The 24,871-nt window shown below is 36.1% G+C and overlaps 1 protein-coding gene across 3 annotated transcripts in view; it reads right to left on the bottom strand.

Annotated features, from left to right (window-relative positions):
* Positions 1-1,659: 1,659 nt before the first annotated feature.
* The window catches only part of IPO8 (importin 8), a 60,219-nt gene continuing 37,007 nt past the window's right edge, over positions 1,660-24,871 (bottom strand). For all 3 annotated transcript variants that reach the window (XM_019737141.2, XM_019737152.2, XM_074325859.1), the window contains 8 exons: positions 22,268-22,393; positions 21,511-21,608; positions 17,364-17,459; positions 11,404-11,624; positions 9,191-9,396; positions 6,781-6,984; positions 4,534-4,650; positions 1,660-3,641 (listed from right to left, as the gene is read on the bottom strand). In XM_019737141.2, the coding sequence (XP_019592700.2) occupies positions 3,544-3,641; positions 4,534-4,650; positions 6,781-6,984; positions 9,191-9,396; positions 11,404-11,624; positions 17,364-17,459; positions 21,511-21,608; positions 22,268-22,393 (1,166 nt within the window). In that variant the 3' untranslated portion in view covers positions 1,660-3,543. The remainder of the gene's footprint in view (positions 3,642-4,533; positions 4,651-6,780; positions 6,985-9,190; positions 9,397-11,403; positions 11,625-17,363; positions 17,460-21,510; positions 21,609-22,267; positions 22,394-24,871) is intronic.

The following is a 24,871-nucleotide window of genomic DNA, read 5'->3' as shown; positions in this document are numbered from 1 at the left end:
TGAGGGGGATTAATGGCAATGTGTCTTTTACTGTAATAATTTTTAACATTTAAACATTCACCGTGTTTTTTTAAACCTCATATAATCAATGGCATAAGCAATTCAAGGTGCAACACAATAGAACAAACACAAGAGATATGAAAAAGAAGAGGAATTCCAAGGCCAGAGAAATCATTCACTTTACAGAATTCTAATTCATTGACATATGTAAGGAGAGATAAGACCAGTGGAATCAGACTGTCTGGAAATCAGCATATATGAAGCTGCACAAGTTCCCAGGAGAGAATGACTGCAAAGAAGGAGAAATAAGGGTATTGTCCTCACTCACTGGCCAGTAGGAATGACGGGTCACTCTAAAAACTAAGAAGAGCATTGTGTGGGACACTGGGTCACAGCTGAAACGTGCCATGAGGCCTTGCTGTGTAGTTCGCAGCTTCCCAACTTCCCTGGGTTTTCCCTTCATGCCCACGGAGGTCCTGAGGGGAAATTATCCATAAGGTCACTCCTGCCTGAGTTGCTGTTAGCCCCCTATAAATTCCAAACTCTTTGGGAAGCCTGCAGTTTCTAGATCTTAAGAGGCACCCATCTACTTGAGAAATTTTTTTCAAGTTGGGTGATCTACAAGGTGACCGCCCTCTCATGCGCCCTGCAGGGGGCACACGCATTCACTCATCTCCTCCCTTGATAGCAGTCTTGGCACTCTCTTTTTCCACAACACAGCCCTTCCTTCCCTCAGTACTGCTGTCTGGCCCAGACTCTCCTGCTTCCCAGCCACTCACTTTCTGTTGCATACACGCTTGACTTCTGGCTACAGGGTCAGCCACAGTTGTCTTCGTGTTTGTGCTTCTTCCTAAAGCATAATTCAATCCTTTGTTCATTGCTTTTGTGCCATACTCACAAGTGGACCACCCAAGACGTTTCCAACCCACCCAAGTTAGCACTTGCACACTGATCTCAAAACAAGGGCAGGAAAGATCACTGTGTAAGGTGCACGTACACACGTGCACACTCCCTCTCTCGCTCTCTCATTCTCTGTCTCCGGTGGTCTCTGATCACAAAGCCAAGTTTCCCTTGATTTCCTCCATGGATTTATTACAGTTTTCAGTCTCAACTGCTACACAGAAAATGGGAATGTAATTCAATGTATTACTTAAATGACATCATTTAAAATAATTGTTTTCTACCTTAGGAATTTTCACTGATTAACAATTTACTGGTTCAGTATGGTCTTAACATAAATTAGAAGTGGGGGAAAGAAGTTTACTGCCATGCTAGGTAAGTATTTGAGAAACAAAAGGCCAGCATTTACCATTCTGCTCAGTTTTGATGGCTCCTAATTTGATGTCGGTCCATCGAAGATGGCTCCAATTTGAGCACCTTCTCCTTTCCCTCAAGGTCCTGGTGTGGTTAAGTGGCTTTTGCTTTCTTGGAGCTTCTATCACACTCATGTGGAAGCCCTGGTTTATGAGACGGGCTCTAGCTCCCAACACACCCCACTCTTTAGCTGTTCCTGAAGAGCCTCTGTTACCCTCCCAGACCAGCACCAGCCACCTTGTTCCAGATCCCCAGAAGTCAGGAAAAACATACTGACGAGTTTTTAATCACTTGCCTAAAGCACCTCCACATTTCAGAAAACATTACACACAACAAAGGTCAAGGTCTTGGGAATCAGTCCGCATTTTACTTTACAGTACATTCATGTAAGTTCCTGCATTTCCAAGGTAACCAGATCACATTCAGATTAGCACTGCTGGTAACAAAATTATACAACTACCCTGGCTTCAAAAACAAGATAGGATGATACACATTAACAAGTCTTTCCCTTTAATACTGCAGAAGACAATACATCACAAAAATAAAATCACATGCCTTTTACAATCCAGTGTGAAGGCATATTACTTATGTTAAAATTAAACAATTTGGGACATGGGAAGAATAAGAACAGTTTCAAAGCTGAAGGTCTCTAAACTTTCCCCCAACGCCATCTTTCTCTTCTGACCACCAGTTGGCACGTTCAACATCAATGCCTTGGGAAGAGAGAGACAGTGGAAAGCAGGGGATCGTTTAACTCCGAAACTCATGGCTTCTTAGGCTACTTCTGTGAAAACTACGTAAATAACCTGAAATTCTAAAAAAGAGTGATATTAACAAGAGATGGTAATATAGGAAGCCCCTGGAGAACATTCCTCCAGTCACTAATGGGAAATATAAGCCGCAAACATTTCACAAAAATGGAAAACTGCATCACATAGAGTAATATATTAAGTTTTGAAAATACACTTTCACTTTACTGAATGAAAACACTGTGATCCATATTCTGGTCTCGAATCAGCTGAGAAAAACAGCTGTTACCTCCATCTGCAATATTTTCAATGGGCGATCTTCCATCATTACTATCTAAGAGAGCAGCTGACCAATAGCCCCAATACTTGAAAAACATAAGAAGCCAAACTGAACTATAATAAAGACTAGAATGGATTAGGCAGGAATAAATTCAGATGCGTGAGAAAGCAAGAAGTTAGGTTCGGGTCTCTTTCCTAGATAAAAAAGATGGTTACAAAACACTTTGGACCCAGGTCCAACACAGCTGGAATGATAAGGTATTAAAAATGCAAGCCCCCAAGCGGAACAACAGCGTGCTTATGTAGCACCTTTCTCCTAGAAGTTCAATGTGCTTTAGTATAATTATCAATTAACTGCATAATTAAGTACATGATTCAGAATATACTTGGACTTATGAATTCCAGTGACTAAAGAGTCCCCGCCACTTGCTGCTAAGAAATTTTTGAGTCCTGAACGTATCAGGTTATAAATGAAATTGATACTCATCCTTTGCTGACTCCGAAAGAAATACTACCCTTTCGGGGCTGAAAAATATGATGGGAGAGGGAATAAGACACTTCTTAGGAAAGCCACAAAACGGCGGATGAGAAACCAAAGCCAGTGCATCTTTTACGACCCCAGAGGAAAGTCCCCAGCAGCAGGCTGAGCAAGGGGAGCAGTGGTGTTTTTGAAACCAGAGTGACTTGTAGCTAAATGCCTAACAGTAAATTCACATAGTAAAATGCAGAATAAGTCAATGTATAGCCAAGGTTTCCATTATATCTAGAAATAGGTTTTATGCTTTAAAAAAAAATTGCAATGCACTCCAAAAAAATGTTTTCAGATAATTCATGTACAACAGAAGGCACTGTTATCCGCATAAATCCATTGATTCTGCATGGCAAAAACCTGAGACGTGCAATTCAGTCCTCTAAAAATCACCTTGGTCATTCATCCTTTGGAGCATATGATTTGTCCTTTTCAGTCCAATGATTTTGTTTGCCGTTAAACTCATACATACAGTAGCTGCTTAAAATACATATTTCAGGGTGAGAAAGGTCAAAGCGGAAGGGGAGAGTGGGTGAAAGTGCTGCCCAATGCCAGGCGGTGACTGGCAGAGCAGGAGGGCTCCAGAGCAGCCCCCACACTCCTCCCCGACCCCCACATCCCCTGGTGAAATAAAATGTCACGGTGACGCCTGGTCACTGGATGTTGCTTCTTTCAATTGTTGCTGGGCATCGTCCCAAAGTTAAACGCAGAGAGGACGCCTTTGTTTTCAAAGGTGAAGCCTCCCTGTTGTTCAATCTTCTTCTTTGCCTCTAGTAGTTATCGAGAGAAAGGGAAGAAAAGAAGAATATTTAAGGTGACAAAGCTAGAAAGGAGCTTAAAGGAGCCAGATTCTCTACACTCAGCACTGTGAAGGAGTGTGACTCGTGGTCCCAACTGAGCATTCACCTTTAACAGATGCAGCTCTGTAAGCAGCTGTGTTTACTCTCATGGGAAAACTGTTGGCTAACAATGTGCGAAATGAAAACAAGTCTCCAAGCTGAGTTCCACTAGCTCCCTATTCTCTACTCTTGAAAGGACGCCCACACCTCTCGTACCAAAAGGAGATTCTGTGCAGAACTGACAATCTAAGTCAGTGCACAAAAACTGGGTTCTAAACTCTAGATGCCTCTTCCGTGATGTTTCCCAGGAAAATATTTTTGTAATTACAAAATCCTTTCCATTGATTTTCTAGGAGTGACCATAATGATGTCTGCAGAAAACAATGTCTTTATCTCAATAATCGAAAATCAAGAAAAATCACCAACATGTAAAACCCAACAAATAGAAATGGAGACTTTCTAAAAATACAAGGTCCTTGCAAGAACTCATAAAGTGCCGTTGGTCCATCTGTGGTTAAGATGTGGAGGTGGGTCATCCAGCTGATTAACTCTCCCTCAGTGAGACTCATTCCAATCCTTACATCTTACATTTGGCTCCAAATAGGATAAGGAAATGAATGACACCACCATTACAAGAAACATAATACGTAATGCACAGTGTTTTGCAGAGCTAAGATATCACGAATGATTAAAAAGATCATACAATATAGACAGTTCCTTATTGTATTGAAATGTTAGCTTGTAACAATTTAAAAAACAGTATGTTGGTGCCACCAGGCTTATCAAATAAGACAGACTTTGGAGCCCAGTCCCCGGGGCTGACCTGCCACTGTCCGCCGGTGCTCGGCCAGCGTGTACACCTCCTGCAACGCTCTCCTCTGGTCCTCACTGAGTGGTGCCATCAGCAGCTGGTACCAGGCAGCATCCCGATTCTGCACAGCTGTTGCATTTAGAGGTAGGGGAGGGAGGAAAAGGGAACGCAGGGACAAGTAGAGAATAATAATGACAAATTACAATGAAATGATTGCAGACAGTAAGAGACAAAGAGTACAGTACTACGACAAACACAAAGTGATGAAACTTATTCCAACCAAGGATTACTTCCAGGTGCCCACTTAGTAGCCAACTATGTGGGGCTAAAGGATGGCTGGGACATCGAAAATCTCTCTTTGCCTAAGTTTCCCGCCTCCTTCGCCATCTCCTCTTCTTTCTAGGGTTTAGTAACTATGAATGCTCCCTAAAACCCAGATCTTGGGAAACACCTTTCCCCACTTTTCACCATTTCCTCCAGAATTCTCATATTACCTGCAGCTTCAGCATTGCTCTTACACCAAGAACTCAAATTTGTACCTTTAGGCAAAACTTTTCCCTAAGCCTCCTGGACTTTTCCATTTAGACAGCTTGCCTCAAACTCAGCACAACCAAACCCAAATCTAACATTTTATCTCCCAAACCTTCTTTATCTCCCCATTTCCATCATAGTCCTATCAGTCTCCTAATCAACCACTGTAAATCCCTAATATCCTTAACTATGCCTTCTCCACATCCAATCCTCTACTGGTTTCTTAAAGTCTTTCTCCTGTATGCGTCTTTCCATCAAATACCATCCTCCCACTCCAGGACCCTATTATCCTAAATCAATAACGTAATCTCCTAATGCTTTGTTCCAGAGTCTACACCCCACCCCCACACCCCCACCCACACCCACACCCCCGTCAGTTCTCTTTGCACATCATCACATCTCCCCTGAAGGAAACTACCACTTTCCTGAGGTCACTTCCTTACAGCAAAACATCCAACAACTCTCCAGCGGGCAATGGGATAAAGACCACCTCAGTCCAGAATTCAAGGCCACTACAATTTGGTCCCATTTTATCACTTCACAGAGATTTAAGCACTGGTCTCTATATGCTGATCCAAAGCTGGTTGCCTTTCTCTTGAGGAGCATTTTTAAATACATACCCTAACATCCCACCCAAGACCTAAAAGCTTCCTTGCTGCTTATGATGCACACCCACGTCTGGAAGCAATGGCCTTTGAGCACACCTTCCCCATTCCCATCTCCACATTTATGCTCTTATGTTCCCCGGGCTTTGGAATGTTATTCTCTGCACCCTATCTAGTTCCTGCGAAATTTCAATAAAACAGAGGTGGTTTTACCTTCAGTAATGGTATGTGTAGCAACACTAAATCATGCCAATATATGATACTAGCATTGCCTTGTTAGTAACAATATTTTATACACAAGGATATTCATTTTAATATTGCTTGTAACAGCAAAAAAAAAATGGAAATACTTTTATGTCCATCAATGGAAATGAATTATAGCATGACCATGGAAATAATATATAACTGTAAAACAATCTATATTAATAAGATTTTTTCATTGTAATTTCTTTATAATAGTTATATGACTATTTTCATTGGTTAATTATTTATTTTTAGTTCTATAAGTTTTCCATTTACATCTTCCATCTTTATACTAGGTTACTGGTCTTACTCATTTGTAGGTCTTTGTTAACTGTGAATCTTAAGCCTATGACATGTATGTGGCAAATATTTTCTCCCAATCTTTTATGAATCCTTTAACTGTACAATGTCCTTTACTATACAAAATTGGTAAATTGCTTATGTAGTAAAAAGTTACTCTCTTATGGCAACTGGACTCTGTTCCTTCCCATGGGGACTGTGAATTGCTAATAAGTTTATGGCCATAATTTTTAAGCAACATATGACTGAGTACTTCATTCTTTTTTGTAGAAATGCTTATCCATTGATCTCTAGAGGATGTACAACTACACAGATACTCTTGCCTGGAATTATGTTTGTGAGGATGACCTGCAGCCTCCCCTGCCACTCTGCAATGAAGAAGGTTGCTGCAACTGGGTGAGGGGTAAGTCACTGTTATTCTCTCTCATTTTGTATATGTTTGGGGATTTCCACAATAAAAATGAAGTTTTTTAAAAGAATCTAAGTCAATTTAGGGCAGATCCCAAAACAACTTCTAATAGGAGGAAATGAAGAAAAAGTTTAGAAAAATTATCTGAAGATTTAGGGAGTAAAGACATACTTAGTAGTGCTTGCGTAAAAAATTGGTATTCATCCACACTGTTGTCAAGGTCAAGTGGAGTACTGAATCCCTCAAGGGCAGTTTCTTCCAATACTTCTTCATCCCAGTCATCATCATCTTCCTCCTCATCTTCACCGCATCCATTATTAGACTGCATTGCTTGCGCAGTTACATTGGCCTCCTCTTCGTCACTTGAAATCTCCTCTGTGAATCCGTTATGTAAAAGGAATCAAAACACGTAAGGACAAAATATAAAATTCCATAAAGAAAACAGAAATTATAAAATTATATTCTGGAAATGAAAAAAAACTACCACGTAATTTTACATAAAATTATAAAAAACAATCCTTATCGTTAGTGTAGTTTGCTAAACTGAAAATGACTATCTTCCTCACTGAAAATAATTTCCAACTATGCTTAAATCTGTGGTCCAGCCGAGCACTGTTACTGTTTTGCTACGGCTGCCTCATGTTTATTAATATAAAACACTATTTAACCACAGATACCCAATTAATTTTTTTGTCAAAAAAATGACATAAAATAATTGTACAGTCAGTTCAGGTGTTTTAAATAACAATGCCCTCCCACTGAGAATTCAGGTCTCTTAACTATGAACTGCTCAGAAATGCTCAGGTGAAGAGATCATTTCTGCTAATAGAAACAGACAAATATAGAAATGTAAAGGAAAAATAAAATAGCTACATGTGGGTTGAAAAGTTAAAAGGTGAATTGTATATCGCCATGGATTCTGTTTCTATTTTCAGTGCCCGTCTGTTCTAAGCAGTAAGACCAGTATTATAAATAACCAGAAGACAGAAAATACTTGGATTAAACTGTAAGATAGTTTTAGTAATAAGGCAAGAAGCCATAGTTTTAACCACATACATTAATGTGTGTGTGTGTCTGTGTGTCTGTGTGTGTACACATGTACACATATATATACAGAAAAGTTATAATTACAAAGACAGCAAGAAATACCTTTGCTAGTTAATTATTCTATACTTTAGTAAGAAATTCAACAAGGAAGTCTGGGATATAACTAGAAAAATTTCCCTCAAGTCACATTAATTATAAGCTAATAAAAAGTGAGCAATATAAGAAATTAAAAAGAGAACATCATAACATACTAAAAAGGAATTCTATAATTATTGGCATCTATTTAGCAAAAAAAGGGCCAGCCCGGTGGCTCAAGCGGTTAGAGCTCCATGCTCCTAACTCCAAAGGCTGCCGGTTTGATTCCCACATGGGCCAGTGGGCTCTCAACCACAAGGTTGCCGGTTCAACTCCTCAAGTCCCGCAAGGGATGGTGGGCAGCGCCCCCTGCAACTAAGATTGAACACGGCACCTTCAGCTGAGCTGCCTCCTGATTGGCTCAGTTGGTTGGAGCACGGGCTCTCAACCACAAGGTTGCCACTCCCTGCAAGGGTGGTGGGCAGCGCCCCCTGCAACTAGCAACTGGACCTGGAGCTGAGCTGCGCCCTCCACAACTAAGACTGAAAGGACAACAACTTGAAGCTGAACGGCACCCTCCACAACTAGGATTGAAAGGACAACAACTTGACTAGGAAAATAGTCCTAGAAGTACACACTGTTCCCCAATAAAGTCCTGTTCCCCTTCCCCAATAAAATCTCAAAAAAATATATATATATTTAGAAAAAAAAAAAAGCTTCTAGTAAAGAAATAGTACTACAAAAAAATAGTGTTGCATGTACTCCTGGAAAAGTTCTGATTTTTCCCAATTTAAGAAATACCTGTTTTTAACCGAAAGAGGAAAAACTTCATTTAGAGTTGGATAATGTTTTACCTCCTGGGCCCCAGTAGTAATATTAAATATCATTAAATAAAATAAAGATCTAATATTCTTGACTCGAACAATCTTATTCTAACTCTTGGTTAAGCAAATCACCTTCATTTACGTACTTTATTCTAAATTCATAACATGTAAACTACAAATATCTCCCAATTATAATTTTTGATGATGAGTCACCTAAGAACTACGAAAAGAAAAACCAAGCACTCTCTACTAATCTGCTGTACTCTGACACTTCTCAGTCTCATGGTTAACTTAACTCATAGCTGCTGCCTTCATTGAGACTGAGCACCAAAAAACAAACAAAAAACACTAGGTTGCTAACTTATTTAAGACCACTTAATTCTATTATAAGTGTATGTCCCGGGGTGTAACAACATTTCACTAGGCTCAATAATAAATCTCTAAAGTGTCAAAAAATGAACAAATATAAACTTATATCAATGATATAATTAAGCCAACCAAACCCAAAGTATTTGTTAAATGTGCAACAGGCCAAAAAATGTACATTTGTTCAATGACTACAGATTAAAATTCAAAGAAAATGCATGCTCAAATCAAAATCAATTCTTGCATTCACTGCAGTTAGAAGACTTTACCATTTTCTTCCATATCAGTTTTCTCTGCTTTTGAGCGATCGTCCCGGTTTACCAGTTGTCTAGTAGCACAGACCTGCTTGAGGCCAAGGAAAAGGAAAAGAATTGAGGGCACAATCTGTCCCACCACAGCATCTACTGCAGGAGGTCGATTTTGCAATTCCAAGAGGATACTCAGTCCTATTATACACATCTTCCGGTCATGATGGCTGCAAATTATGAAGGAAAAAAAAATGTACACATAAGGAATGAGGACAAATTCTGAGGAAACTACAAAAAGGAATGTCCAAGGTGTACTCTAAGGTTCATTCACTGGAATTATACAGAGGTCTCTCCCATTTTGTACCACATGAAATCCTATGTAAATCGAGTTTTGTAAACCAATTATTATCCTCAAAGACTTATGGGAGTCTGCCATCAGTATGGTGAAATCTTGCTGTAATATCAATTTATAATTAATATAAATGCTATATCTGGGTCTTGGAATAACAAGTTGTATTAAATTAAAAACACCTTCTTTGACAGCATAAAATTCCCATCCAATGGAAAAAATGAAGAGTTCCTTAGACTTTGTCTTTAGTAAATTGGTCTACAAGGTTTCTTGGCAGATATATGGTACACTAACCCCAGGTGCCAAAAGCTATTTCAAAAACTCAGGATCTAATAAGCTGAATTTATGGCTGTAAGTAAATCTATTAAATGTCCTCTGCTATAACACAAAATAAGGAAAATTTAATTATGAAGGAAAAATTTGACCAATATACATTACACACATTTTTCTACTAAATTTTTCTTCTAAATTGTTTAAAACTAAAAATATTGAGAATGAAAAGACTACTATATTGCATAACACCTAAGATTGCAGACATGAACAAAAATTCACGTGCAGTAATTCAAGTTGTTTAAAATGAGTAATATACAACAAACCCAATGATGAACATATTACAAGCTTCTGTTATTCTTCATTATTTTCATTGACTGATTCATTCAAGTTACTACTGCCAAAGTAGTACGCTATAACAGGAACCGTACTCATCCTGAGGGCTTTCTCATCCGTGTTGACCCTAACTAATAGTGCATCTCAAGTGTCAGGAGGATCAAAGCAGGAAAGATGATTATCTCGTGGGACTCTTAAAAAGTCCAAGGAAGCACAATCCAAGCATGCCCAGTCCATGCAATAGCTGAAATGGACATTCCATCTCTGGAAAGCTGCTTATAGATGCTAATAAAGAGATAAGCGTACCAACTGCGTAACTGAGAATGACCAAACCTCTACTTCCTGAACCTTTGTCACAAAAGACTTTAATTAAGCACAATTTCTGTTTTAGAAGTATGTTTTTCCCTTCAAGGCTTTAATAAGAAATCTGAAACAGGGACAAATCCCAATCTCCTACAAATAGAAAAATTAGAATAAACATAGCAGCTTATAAAGATCTCCCCCCACTCGTACTCTACATCCCAATTCAGGCCTCCAGCATCTCCCCACCACTTAGCAGTGTCCTAACTACTTCTCCTGTTGGAATTCTTTTCCCCTCAGCAAATTTTTCTAAATGATCTTACAAAACTTAAAAAGAACTTTAGTTACTTCTAATGTGTTAAACTAATCAGTCAACAATCTAGCTCAAATTTTCTAACTGTCAGTACTATGTGTTGGGTCACTTGAGGAGGGTATATAACTACTATTTTGGAATCTCACTTTTCCTGTTAGGAAACGAGGAGAGTGTTTCCCATAAGGCCAAACTCTCCTACCAGGGCAGCTTCTGGGCTACAACCAATCATTCTGACCTCACATTTGAGAACAGACTCCCTTGAGATCTGAAAAGAGTCCACAGTCCAGGACAGTACATTGTATCTTTATCAGACTGGTATTTTCCTTAGAAATCTTACTCCATTTAGAATGTTTTTATCCACAGACACTTAGTAGTCATGGAACCAAGACGGATATTAATTTTTGTTACCTAGAGATATAACAACACACACAAGTCAAAAGCAAGTGCAGAAAGTCTATACCTAATTTTCAGAGGCTACGTTCTTTCCACTAGATTATACTGCTGAAACACATTCTTAATTCTCTAAAAATTAAATATGTTAACAATACACTATAAAACAGTTCTTAAGATATGAAAATTATCTTTCTATATGCTATTATATGTACATATTTTAAAAATCAGCTTTCCAGAAACAGAAAAGCAGTATAAAATGCAGAAGACACATACCCAAGAAAACAGTCTGTATCATTCATCCATTGATTTACAAATTGTACAGTTATAGGTCCAGGGTTGTGAGGCAACTGAATTCTTTCTAAGGTATGTAGCAGCAAATCAGGGTTGTAGTACAAGGCAGCAATTGCAACCTGAAGACACATAGTACGGAGCTCACTAGTTTTGACCCCTCGGGTTAATCTCTCCAAGACAAGTTGAACAAAAAGTGGAATGCACTAGAGGGAAAGAAAAAAAGAGAGAATCAATCACACACAGAGAAACCAAGTAACTTTTATAGAATGCTGAATCTTGGTAAAAGTATAATCGATAAATAAAACTATTTTAATGAAAATAAAACTTTTGCTTATTTAAATCATTTTTCAAGATAGTAAATTTATATTCTCATAAAAATCTGGAGAGGTGAAATGGCCAAAGAGAGTAGCACCAAAAAGTCTCCTTCCCCTTTAAGTGCAGATCACAGTTAGTTGGAGATTGGCCTACAAGAGTCCACACCCAAATGATGGCAATATCCAAATGTGAACTTAGCCTTTCCAAGTTTAAGATAAATGACTATGGTGAGAAATCAAATTAGGGAAATAAACAAATAAGACTCAGAATAAGCATGATGTGATCAGAACTTCTCTTGAGAAAGAAAATTCCTGTTCGTATAAGTAAAAGACTGAAGAGAAAATGGTGAACTTGACACATTAAAACAAAATCATCTCACTCCAATTCTAAAATAAAACATTGATGAACTAATTGTATTATAAATATTTGCCAATAGTTATTTGTCAATTGATATGGCTGGACTGAAGTTATTTATGTAGAATAAAATTTTGAGGTCTCCATGTAAGTTCATTTTAAAAGTAAATTTTTAAAATCAAGGTTTCAGGGGAGGATGAGATGAACAGGTAGAACAGGATTTTTAGGGCAATGAAACTACTGTGTGTGTTACTATAAGGCGAACACATGTCATTATAAATTTGTCCAAACTCATAGAATGTACACAAAGTGTGAACCCTAACGTATACTATGGACTTTGGGTGATAATGATGTGTCAGTGTAGGCTCGTCAGCTGTAACCAGTGTACCACTCTAGTGGGGGATGTTAGTAATGGGACAGACCGTGCACGTGTGGGGCACGGGTATACGGGAAATCTCTGTATTTTCTGCTCAATTTTGCTATGAAGCTAAAACTGCTCTAAAACATAAAGTTTACTAAACAATAAATTAAAAATCAAGGTTTCACGTAGAAATTTAAGTCAAATTTAGTGTTTTCTTTAGTAGGTGAAACTATAAAAACATTGGCATCAGCAGAATACTAGCCTTGTTTAAGATGACATATTAAATCAAAACACATGACTATACGAGTATTTGGTACTTTTAAGACTACGAGTTTATAACGAGATGACTAGTTTAACTCTATTGATTTCTGCTCATATTCTGATATAGAGGCATCTGTGTTCTGATTTGATAGAACAACATAAGGAACATATAGGCTAAGTTAAAAATTATTACTATGGTCAAAGAATTACTGTGAATCCATGAAGCAACACAAAAAAATGTAAACTAAGCTCGAAAAGCTCTTTTTGAGTTCTTTTAAAAATAAAGTTTTACTTTAACAAATATTTACTATTACATGCAAAGTCATTAAGAATATAAAGAAACCTTGAGGTTTTAAACTAGTAAAAACTAAAATTATCCTTTTATATTACATTGAAACAAACTCAATTATGGGAACTAGTTTAACAGACTACGTAAATCCACAAATATGGAACTATGCAGCTTCAAAAAGGAATGCAGAATACCTCTACATACAACTATGGAGTGACATGCAGGATGCATTATTAATTGAAAGTGTCAGGATTGAAAAAAAATATGTATGGTATGCTACTACTTAAGAAGGTAAGGAGAGAATGAATATATCTATATGCTTATTATTTCAAATGAAAGATAACTAAAAACTGGGGGCGGGGGGAAATGGGGACAGAAAGTAAGGGTAGAGGAGACAGGGATGTAAGCTAAACTTTCCTGAACATATCTGATTTTATAAATTAGGCTTTGGAACTATGTAAGTTTTATACATTCATTTAAGAAAAATTTTAAGCAACCCCTAAAAATTAAAATAAAATGAAACAAATTAATCAACCAAACAGGGATTATTTTAAATGACTTTAAAATTTAATGATTTAACTATATTTTCACTACACATATCCCTAGTACATGGACATACCCTGTGGATAAAAGGAGCTACTGAAAAATCTTAAACTGTTTCTAGTAATTATGTGTTGGTGATAACATTAACATAATTGTTCTGAGACTATATGTACATATAAGTGAGATAAAGCAAGTGAGTAATTATGAGGAGAACCAGGACTTTTGGTATGGGAGCTAGAGATTAGGTTAAGTAAAAATAATGGAGTCCTGAATTTGAATTGAAAATTTCTGCATGTACTAATGATTTATTAATCTGAAAAAAAAAAAAAAAAAGACACAATATGCATTACCTGGCTCTCGTATGTAGAAACAATAACCAACTCAATAGCAATGAATATCTCCTGTGCTTAGTCTTGAAATACCACTTCCCATTTCCCAGGGTAGGGCAAGAAATGTCCAAGATGAACCTGAACATCTAGTCACATCAGATAGCAAGGAAACTACCAAATACTACTAGGGTCACATCAAAAGCACTCATATGACAAACTCAAGAGGCTCCCCACTGGCCAAACGGTGAAACGACTTTCTTTCCTCACACTACATATAAAAATTAACTCAAAATAAATTAAAGACCTAAATGTTAGGGCTAACAAGGAATCTTTTTGTTTTCCAAATCCAAGGAACATGTATTAATTGTTGTGATGGTGCTGTTTGGATAATGCGGTAACATACATTGGTTCTTCAAAAGATCAACAAAACTGACTCAACTGACCAAGGGGGAAAAAATAGAAGACTCTAATTACTAAAATCAGGAACAAAATAGAGTCATTACTACTGACCTACAAAAACAAAAAGAAATACCGGTGTTTTATGAATTGCATGGCAACGAATTAGTTAAATGAAAAGGACAAATTCCTAAAAAGATGCAAACTACTGAAACTGACTCAAAAAGAAATAGAAATATGACTAAATCTATAACAAATAGATTGAATTAGTAATTTAAAAACGACTCAAAGGAAAAGCTCAGGCATAAACGGTTTCACTGCTAAAGTCTACCAGACATTTAAACACCAAACTCCACAAACTCTTCCTGAAAATAGAAGAGGAGGGAGCACTTCCTAATTCATTCTGTGAGGCTAGCATCACTCTGATACCAAAGCCAGACAAATATATCACAAGAAAAAAAAATTGCAGGAGTGGTTGGTTAGCTCAGTTGGTTAGAGCATGGTGCTGATAACACTAAGGTTGCCGCATGGGCCACCGTGAGCTGCGCCCTCGTTAAAATAAATAGATAGATAGATAGATAGATAGATAGATAGATAGATAGATAGATAGATAGATAAAACCTATTTACTCTGCTAGCAGGATGCCTACACAAATTGTCTTAAAAAAAAATTGCAGATCAATATTTCTTATGAGTATAGACACAAAACTAATTTTAAAAAAACACCAGCTAACTGAATCTGGAAATATATAAAAAGGATCATACTCCATGACCAAGTAAGATGTATACCAGAAATGCATGGTTGATTTAACATATGAAAATCAATTAATGCGATACACCATTTCAATAGAATAACAGACAAAAACCACAATTATCTCAATAGATGCAGAAAAAGCATCTGACAAAATTCAACACCCCTTCATGATAAACACACTCAACAAACTAGGAATAGACAGGAACTCCCTCAACCTGATAAAAGGCATCTATGAAAACCCACAGTTAACATCAGACTTAATGGTGAAAAGACCGAATGCTTTCTTTGTCCCCTAAGATCAGAGACAAGACAAGATGTCTCCTCTCACCACATCTACTCAACATTGCATTGGAGTTTCTAGTCAAGGCAACCAGACAAGAAAACTAAAATAAAAAGCATCCAGATTGGAAAGGTAAAACGCTATCTGCAGATGACATTTAAGAAAATCCTATGGAATTCACTGAAATGTTATTAAGACTAATAAACAAGTTTGGCAAAGTTACAGAATACAAGATAAATATACACAAAAAAAAATGTATTTCTACACACAGGCAATCAGCAGCTTGAAAATGAAATTAAGAAAACAATTCCATTTACAATAGCACTAAAAAGAATAAAATACTTAGGAATATTTTAACAAAAAACTGCAAAACTTATACTCTGAAAACTCCAAAGCGTGTTTGAAAGAAATTAAAGACAACCCCCCAAAAAAGGAAAAACATCCCATGTTCAGGGACAGAAGGACTACATATTCTTAAAACGACAATACTTCCCAAAGTGATCTACAGATTCAGCACAATGCCTGACAATCACAGCTGGCTTCTTTACTGAAATGGACAAGCTTATCCTAAAGTTTATATGGAAATGCAAGGGACCAGAATAGCCAAACAATCTTGCAACAGAACAAAATTGAAGAACTTAAACTTCCTAATTTCAAAACTATTACAAAGATACAGTAATAAAGACACTGCAGCCCTAAATTAAGGACAAAAAAAATTAATCAAGTAGAATGAGAAGCCAGAATTACAGTCAATTGATTTGATAAGGGTGCCAAGACACAATTCAATGGGGAAAAAATAGTTTTTTCAAGAAATGGTGATGAGACACCTTGATATCCACATGCAAAATAAAGAATTTGGACCCCTTCCTCACACCACATACAAAAAATACCTAAACATTAGTGCTGAAACTATAAAACTCTTACAAGGAAACATGAAATCTTTGTGAACTTGGATTTAGAAATAATTTCTTAATATGACACCAACCACAAGAAACAAAAGGTTAACTGGACATCATCAAAATTAAAAACTTTTGTGCTTCATAGGACATCATCAAGAAAGTGATGACAATCCACAAGTTGAGAAAAAATTTTTGCAAATTATCTGATAAAGGACTTGAATTTAGAATACATAAAAACTCCTATAACTGAATAATAGACAAATAATTAAAAATGGGCAAAGGATCTGAATAGACACTTCTCAAAAAAAATATAACAACATTATTTATAATAGTCAAAACATGGAAATAATCCAAAAATCCATCAACTGATGAATGGCTAAAACTAAATACAATATATCCTTACAGTGGAATAGTTAAGCAATAAAATGAAGTACTGATACATGCTATCACATAGATGAACCTTTGAAACATGCTAAGTGAGAGAAGTTATTCACAAAGGCCCACATATGATTTCATTTATATGAAATTTCTAGAATAGCTAAATCTATACACTTTAAATGGGTGAACTGTATGGTCTATGAATTATACCTCAATAAAGCTGATATAAAAAAATTACAGAACTAAAAGAAAAAAGACACAACTCCACAGTTTTACTTAAACACTTTTTTCTCAGTAATTAATATCACTCCACAATAACATCAAAAATAAAATTAATCCTATTGAAAATTTGTAATACTGTTTAAATCAGTAAACACTTCTTTTTGCACAGTATCTTCATTTCTGATTAAAAAAGATAATATGGGAATAGTGCAATAGCACACACAAAAACAAAGGGAAAATGCAAATCTCTGGAAATTCAATTGTGCAGAATTTACACATTTATCTCCTTTATGATTTGCTTGATAGCCCCGTAAATTATTACATTTATTTCTGTGTATCTTCTTCTCAGCTAGAATGCAAAGTACAATTTCCAAATTGCATGGGTATTTTTCTTTGTCATTTAAATAGAATGTGCACCAGCAAGCACAAACTGTAGGCTATCTTTTTTATTTTTCATCATAATATAAACAAGTGTTCATCAGGCATCTAAATCTTAAATATAAACATCAAGCATGAGATTTTCCATAGAATATTAAATGTAAACATTAAGTATGAAGTTTACCTGATCAATTCCTCTTCCTTTGCACTGAAGAATGATGACTTCAAGAAGTTTGGCTGCATGACATTCTGCATCTTCTCCTGCATCTCCACACAGCACCTGCCGTAATTAAAATTAGCTCAGCAGTGAGTGGCACTGCATAAAACTTAATTGGGTCCACATGAAGCAAATAGCCCATAAAAATTCAGCAATTAGAATCATAGATCTGCTTGCTTTTTAAGTTTACCTTGCCAACCCAAAGAGGGAGGGTCAAAATAAAGTCCATCTGTCTTCCTTATGTACTCAGATTCCTTATAAGGAACAATAATTCACTCACTTAAGCTTGGATTAATAAAGTAGGCTATATGAGTTAATTACCTAGGTAAATGAAGCTTCCCTTTAAAGGCACCAAAACAACAAAACAATACAATGAAATTTCAAAATAAATAACCTTCCTTTTAAACAATAAAACTCTGTATTTTTGATCCTTTTGAATTCTTGTCCATATGCACCCACTTATACATGATAATAACCATAATTTAATACTATACACTTTTTAATTTCACCACATAGACTTTATAATTAGAAATACTTTCCATGGACATTATAACCACTTAGGACTTCCGTGTTGCCCCGAAAATAAGACCTAGTCAGACAATAAGCTCTAATGCGTCTTTTGGAGCAAAAATTAATATAACACCTGGTTTTATTTTAATATAAGACCCGGTCTTATAAGACCAGGTGTTATATTAATTTTTGCTCCAAAAGACACATTAGAGCTGACTGTCCGGTTAGGTATTATTTTCGGGGAAACACGGTATATATATATGAATGTAACCAACTTTACCATACTGTTCCCCTACTGTCAATTCTGTATCTTCACTATTATAAACAATTCCACAATGTACATGTTCATATGTTAAATTTGGAATACAGTTGCCTTATAATAAGGTCCCCAGAAAAGAGATTTGTAGAGTAGACGCATGCTTAAGTTAGAAATTAAGCTCTTCCCATAAGCAGCCTGAGGTGACCTCTGAAAATGTTTTGCCATTCATTTGACCCAGATAACCCCACAAAAATCATGCAAAATCTTCGTGTTCACTTTGAGAACACTTGTGAAACTGCCAGGCCATCATGGATATGCATATCCAAAAAGCCACCAAGTACGTAAAGGATGTCACCTTACAGAAGCAATGTGCCATTCCATTGTTACAATGGGGGAGTTGGTACGTTTGCCTAGGGCTAAGAGTGGAGCTGGATGCAGGGTTGGTGGCCCAAACAGAGTGCAGAATTTTTTACTGCACATGCTTAAAAACGCACAGAGTGATGCTGAATATAAGGGTTTAGATGCAGACTCTCTGGTCACTGAGCACAGTCAGTGAACGAAGCGCCCAATACACTGCGCAGAATTTACAGAGCTCACGGGAGGATTAACCCCCACATGAGCTCCGCCTGCCACTCTGAGATGATCCTAATGGAAAAAGGGCAGATTGCTCCAAACCAGAAGAGGAGGTTGCACAGAAGAAAAAGATCTCTCAGAAGAAACTGAAGAAACAAAAACTTAAGGCCCGGGAGTAAATTCAGCATCAAATAAATGCTAATAAAAGTTAAAAAAGAAAAAGAAGAAAGATGGAATAATTAATTAAGAGTTCAAACAAGACATAAAAGAACACTTTACCCAAAGAATAAAGGTGAGACAGAAATTTAAAATACAGACAAAAAGAGGTAACAGAGAGAAACCAAAACCAGATTTATTGGAAAAAGACAATGAAATAGACAAGTTTTATAAAAATTATTTTTTAAAAAAAGCAAAGAAAACAAAATTTAAAAATATTAGGAATGAAAAATGTATAAATATAAATAAAGGAGAGACTGAAAAGAGAATACAATGGGGAACACTCTGTTCCTTTTGTATTTATAAACTTAAATGAACTGGATAATTTCCTAGATAAATACAATTTAAGAAAACTGAATTAAAAAGAAGTTCCAGGTAAGATAACAGATTGAACACTCCTGTTTAATTTTATTTCTCCCCAAAAGGCCATTAAAATAAAAATAAAGAGACTTTAGAGGCATATATCCACAAAGATGGAGAAAAGGAAAAAAGAAGACAGCTTTAAAATTTTGGAAGCTAGAAAACAGATGGATCAATGAGGTGAACAGCAAGCAGGTGGTGGCCAAAGCCAAGAATCAACCCTATGTACATAAATTTAAAATTCTACCTCCAGGGCTGTGTATCTAGATTCAAAATGTGAATGGGCACTGGAACCAAAATGCTTGCTTCAAATCCCAGTTCTACCACTTACTAGGTGTGTTTTTAGAAAAGCTACTTAACCTCTGTGTCTTAATGTCCCCACCTGTAAAAGCAGGACAATAATACATCTACCTCATGGGGCTTTACGATATAGACAGAAAAAAAATCACTCCCTTTTCCCAAAATTGCATTTACTTTTTTTTCAGTTTGCTGATTTTGTTCGCCCCTCGTGCAAATGAGAACAAAATACAGCGAGTGCCAAAAAAAGATGTATATATATTTTAAGAAAGGAAAAAACTATTAAAATTGTAATAATATATACCGATAACAAAAGATGAATACAAATCACGTTTGACTTCTGCAATTACAAGAGGTGCTCAAAGTGGTTACCATCAGCGTCCAGACACTTCTGATTACAGCAAACTACTGCTTGAGCAACATTGACCAGTCAGTGTCCACTTGTATACATTTTTCTGGCACCCCCGGTATATTTCAATAATTTAAAAATTAAATTAAAAGTGCAGGACATGCTTACCTTTCTACACTACCTGGGTTCAAATCTGGCTCCAACACATAGTAGCTATGTGACTTAGGACAATTTACTGAACTTCAGGCACAATGCAAGAAACTGGGGTTCAGTCTCCTCTTTGACAAAAAAGTGATACCTTCCTCAGAATGCAGTCAAGATTAGATAAGTTTACCTGTATAAAGCGCTAGGAAATACCTGGTATATGGTTAAGAGTTCAGTAAGTATTAGTTACTATTAAAACCAAGAATGTGAAATATATTGTAACTACTTGACAAGTATAGTGACATCATTGTAAATATCACTTTTACTCTAGCTGCTATAACACAAAGCACCTGTCAGTTACTAATGGAATATGTAGAACTGTTACGTTTTCTGCTTGTCCCTTTCTCGTCCCCTTTTCCTCACTAGCTGGTGTCACTATAACTTAGGAAAAATTGAAGACTGCCAGGTGATTATGATTTAACAAGCTGGGCTATTACAGAGCTAAATGAATCTTTTAAAAATTATGATCCTACTCCTACAGTTTATACGTGATGAAACTTAGTGCGTTCACCAAATCTCTCAGGCTCTTTTTAACTTAACTGAGATCTAAATCAGGTGCACTGATTATCAGTGCAGTGCTCTTAACAGATCCTGGTACGCATCTCTTCCAGTGAGGAAAACAAGTTGTGCACTAGTATTTTACTCCCAACTCCAAAGCCAAACTTTGAGGTCTGGCTATTTGAGCTTTCTAAAATCTGCCAGCTCTAAGCAATACAGTTTTATATTTATGTATATACACATGTTCACCTAATGGAGAAGGGAAGCATTATTTAGTCATCAGTGATTCCAAGCTATAACCAATAGAGGGCCAAATCTAACCTATGACAAAGATAACATAGTAGACAATCATGTTTGTGCATAAATATAACAGTTGCCATTATGTGTGTGGTTTATAAATTATCCTGGATTGAGCTAAATGATGCTGTTTTCCCAACTATTTCAATTTTTTGTCTTACATTATTTATATTCAAATTACCTATACCTAGTGACTTCCAATAAATACATTCAATTAAAATAAAAATCAATGATCAACAAATTGTGTGGCTATTTTCCTAACACTTTCTTTAATCAAGTAGCAAGTTTGCATTTTTGAAAGAAAAAAACACAAAAATTATCTACCTTGAACATTATAGACAGCTATAAAAGTGGCAAACATTCTTAGCATAACACACAATATGAAATTTTCAAATTATATCAAAGCTCCATTAAAAAAAACAAAATGACAAAAATATGCTGATGTAGGAAATACAGAACTAAATGTATAGGAAACAAATTGAGAGTGTCCTGCAGTAAAATATTCAAATATTAGTAAGAACCATTAAAACAACTGATTAGGACATGCTTACCTTTCTACACATTGTAAAAAGTATTTCTAAATGCTTCGGATTTGATAATAAAGTATTTGTATCTATTGTCACATAATTATGCAGGAGAGGCATCATGTCTGGAAAAAAATTTCAAAATCCCAATGAGACGTGAGTAACAGGAGTAGAAATAAATTATTGCCATTGAAACCAAATTTCTGTTACACCCACACATTACTATTTTCCTTTACAACCACAAAACGCTAGAAACAAAAGTGATAAATCTGCCCTATTTATAGATGAGGAAAATGTGGACCAGAAAGATTAAAATCCTCATCATTTATTGCAGTGATTGCTCTGAATTTTCCTTGTTTCCACAGCACTCGTCATCATCATCTGACGTGCTGCATATTTTCTTGCTTGTCTGTGTGTTTCCTCACTTCTTTTCTCCCCTCACTAAAATGGAGACATCGAAAGAGCAAGGTCTATTTAATTCACTGATGTGTTGCTGAGCTTAGAACCGTGCTTGAAATATAACCAGTACTCCGAAAATATTAACTGTATTAATGTATGAAAAATATGCTCTGATTGCAAACTAATTTAAGATACAATAGAAAATAGTTACCCATATCCCTGAGGCTGAACAACACTGCCATTATAGCCCCACCCTTCATTCGACAGGGGAATAAGAACAATTATTTTCTGATTAGCAGTGGAATCATCTGTCTCTACTTCAAGTGTCTAAGGAAATAATATCTAGACATAGAAAAGCAAAAATGTTGAGTGGTCAAAGCCATACCTGTAAAATATTCAAAACAATCCTGCTGAAACACCTTATATAATATACCTAGAAGCTGCCACATTTCAGGGGAAATACCATGGCAGGTTAAACTATATGCCAGTGAAAGAATTTCTTCATAGAATTCTAGAAAGAAGAAAATCTCTAGTTAGAATGCGAGGAAATAGCAAAAATTAAGCACAAAGACCACATGGGACAGGATTTAGGCTATTCGCTAACGCATATTAATTACTCTTATATCCAACGTATTTTTGAGCATCCCTTTCTCAATATTTACGTCTTCAGCTACATATATTTTCCACCTTTCATTTCTTACCAAGACTTGTCCCCTACTCAGTAAGACAAGGCAAAGATTTGTTTTTACTAAACTTACTTACTCTGCGAAAACGTAATTTTTTTAATAATTTGTGATATATAAAATATAGTTTATACTTATAAAACTATAATAAAAATGGATACACATTATCATATATATCTCATGAACAGGATTTTAAATTTAGAAATAATTAATATTCTTTGCAGAGCTTAACTAAGCTATGCTAAAATATCTGCCCGTCTCACATATTTCTACAAGCTATGTACACTGGACAGTATTTTGTCAATTTACATAACTTGTAGAAATTGTACAGTATTTTTCAATTTACCTCAAGACAATTATACCCACTATAAAGCATTATAGAAATGGGGTCTAAAGGGAATGTTCTGGTATTTGAATATATATTTCTTATTACTCTCAGTAAAAAGGAAATTTTATCTAAACATACAATCAGAAAACATAAACCTCAACATAAAAATTTCAAATAATTCCTACTATCTCATTGAGCAAAAATATCTAACTTCAAAGTTTTTCTTTTCCTCTTATTAAAAAGAACTGGGGCAGGGAGGGAGAAAAAAAAAAAGAACTAATATTTGCCTTGGAAACCTGAATTAAGTTTTTTTTTCTGTAGCGTTACTTAAAACAATATATTCAAAAGCTAGTTATACAGATATTTGCCTTCCTGAAAGCAAAATAAGAGGGAAATCACAAATAATGGGAAATAACTGGTTATGTAAGACAATCGCTTGGAAAACAACAAATTATCTGAATATAAAATATCTGAAAGTTCTGTTCATCATCACCCCACCTTGGAAGATGAAAAAAGAAGAGCAAATGCCGCTTCCCAACAGGAAGCCTAAAGACAGAAGAGGGGCCCAGTATTTCCTCTCACACCCTTGACAGCTGCAACACGTGTATGACCGGGCCACTCAGATGCACAAGAAGAGGACTCTGAAGCTTGAGGGAGAAACTAGGAGGATGAAGCTGTTACAGATTATTTTTTGTGACTATCGGAGTCTGGACCCAGTGCTGACAGAGACAGCACAGGCCTTCTAAGTGGACCATTTCTATGGCAGAATCGGCTGGCTCTAGCCACCGCCAGCCTTCCCACTGACTCAGTGAGCTACTAACTATCCTTCCACTAAATTCCATTTATACTTCAATGGACCAGAAGTTATTTCAATTTTTCTCAACCAAGAAGACTATCTGTTAGGGTAGGATAGCTTTACTAAGTTTGACTTCCTATATAAGACCAAGCAGTTAAGCAGTTAAAGCAGTAATAGTTAAGCCTGCCTTCTAATAACAAAATTATTATAAGTAAATTAGCAAAATGAAAACAGGAAAAAGAGGCAGAAACAGTGGGATAATGAAAAGAGACTGGACCGAGGATATAAACATGGTCAGACTGCTGTGGTGGGGATTCTGGAATAACAGATCCAACCCATGGCATCTTCCAGAACAGTATTTTTTATCTGAGATCTTATACTGCCAAACATTGGTTCAAAAAGGGCCATGAACACTAAATGCATCACAACTAAAAACACAAAAGAAATCATCCATCACTTTGGGACTTGGGATGGGATATTAGAGGGAACAGGCACTTCTTTCCATGGTTTTCTCTTCTGCCCACTCACCCAAGAAATAGGTCCCTTTCCTTTTCTTAACATTCTAATGTTGTAACTGCTCAAATCAAATAGCTGGCATAGGCAGATTACAGAAGTTTGGTATAAACTATTTCCCTTTGCTTTACTTCAGTTTTCCTCCTCAAGATTACTTTAAATTTAAAAGGAGAATTTTCAGTTACAATCTCTTCTACGACTAAGGATATAAGTCAACATATTCTTTGGAGCTTATCACCTTCCCAATTTTAACATCTTCTCCAATAACAATAATAATTCAAGATCTGAAAAGTACAGATGAGTTATCACAAAATAATTCTTCTCGCTACCGAGAATGAAAACAAATATTTGTAGTTCTAGAACACGTAAGCAATTGAAAGATGAAAAACTTCTCTGCCTTCCTTTTTAAATGCATTTTAAGTATATAACAATTTTTATATCTCTTTTCCTGTGTCTTAGTATAATACTTAAATAACTTCAATACAGTAGTACTCCCTTATCTATAGTTTCAGTTACCTACAGTCAACTGCAGTCTGAAAATATTAAATGGAAAAATCCAGATATAAACAATTCATAAGTTTTAAATTATGCGTTGTTCTCAGCAGCATGATGAAATCTCACACATTCCAGTCCTGCGTCGCCTAGGACATGAATCATCCTTTTCCAGAG

This window comes from Rhinolophus sinicus, linkage group LG02, assembly GCF_036562045.2.
Source record: "Rhinolophus sinicus isolate RSC01 linkage group LG02, ASM3656204v1, whole genome shotgun sequence".
Classification (NCBI taxonomy): Eukaryota; Metazoa; Chordata; class Mammalia; order Chiroptera; family Rhinolophidae; genus Rhinolophus; species Rhinolophus sinicus.
This window is presented reverse-complemented; position numbering and strand designations above follow the sequence as displayed.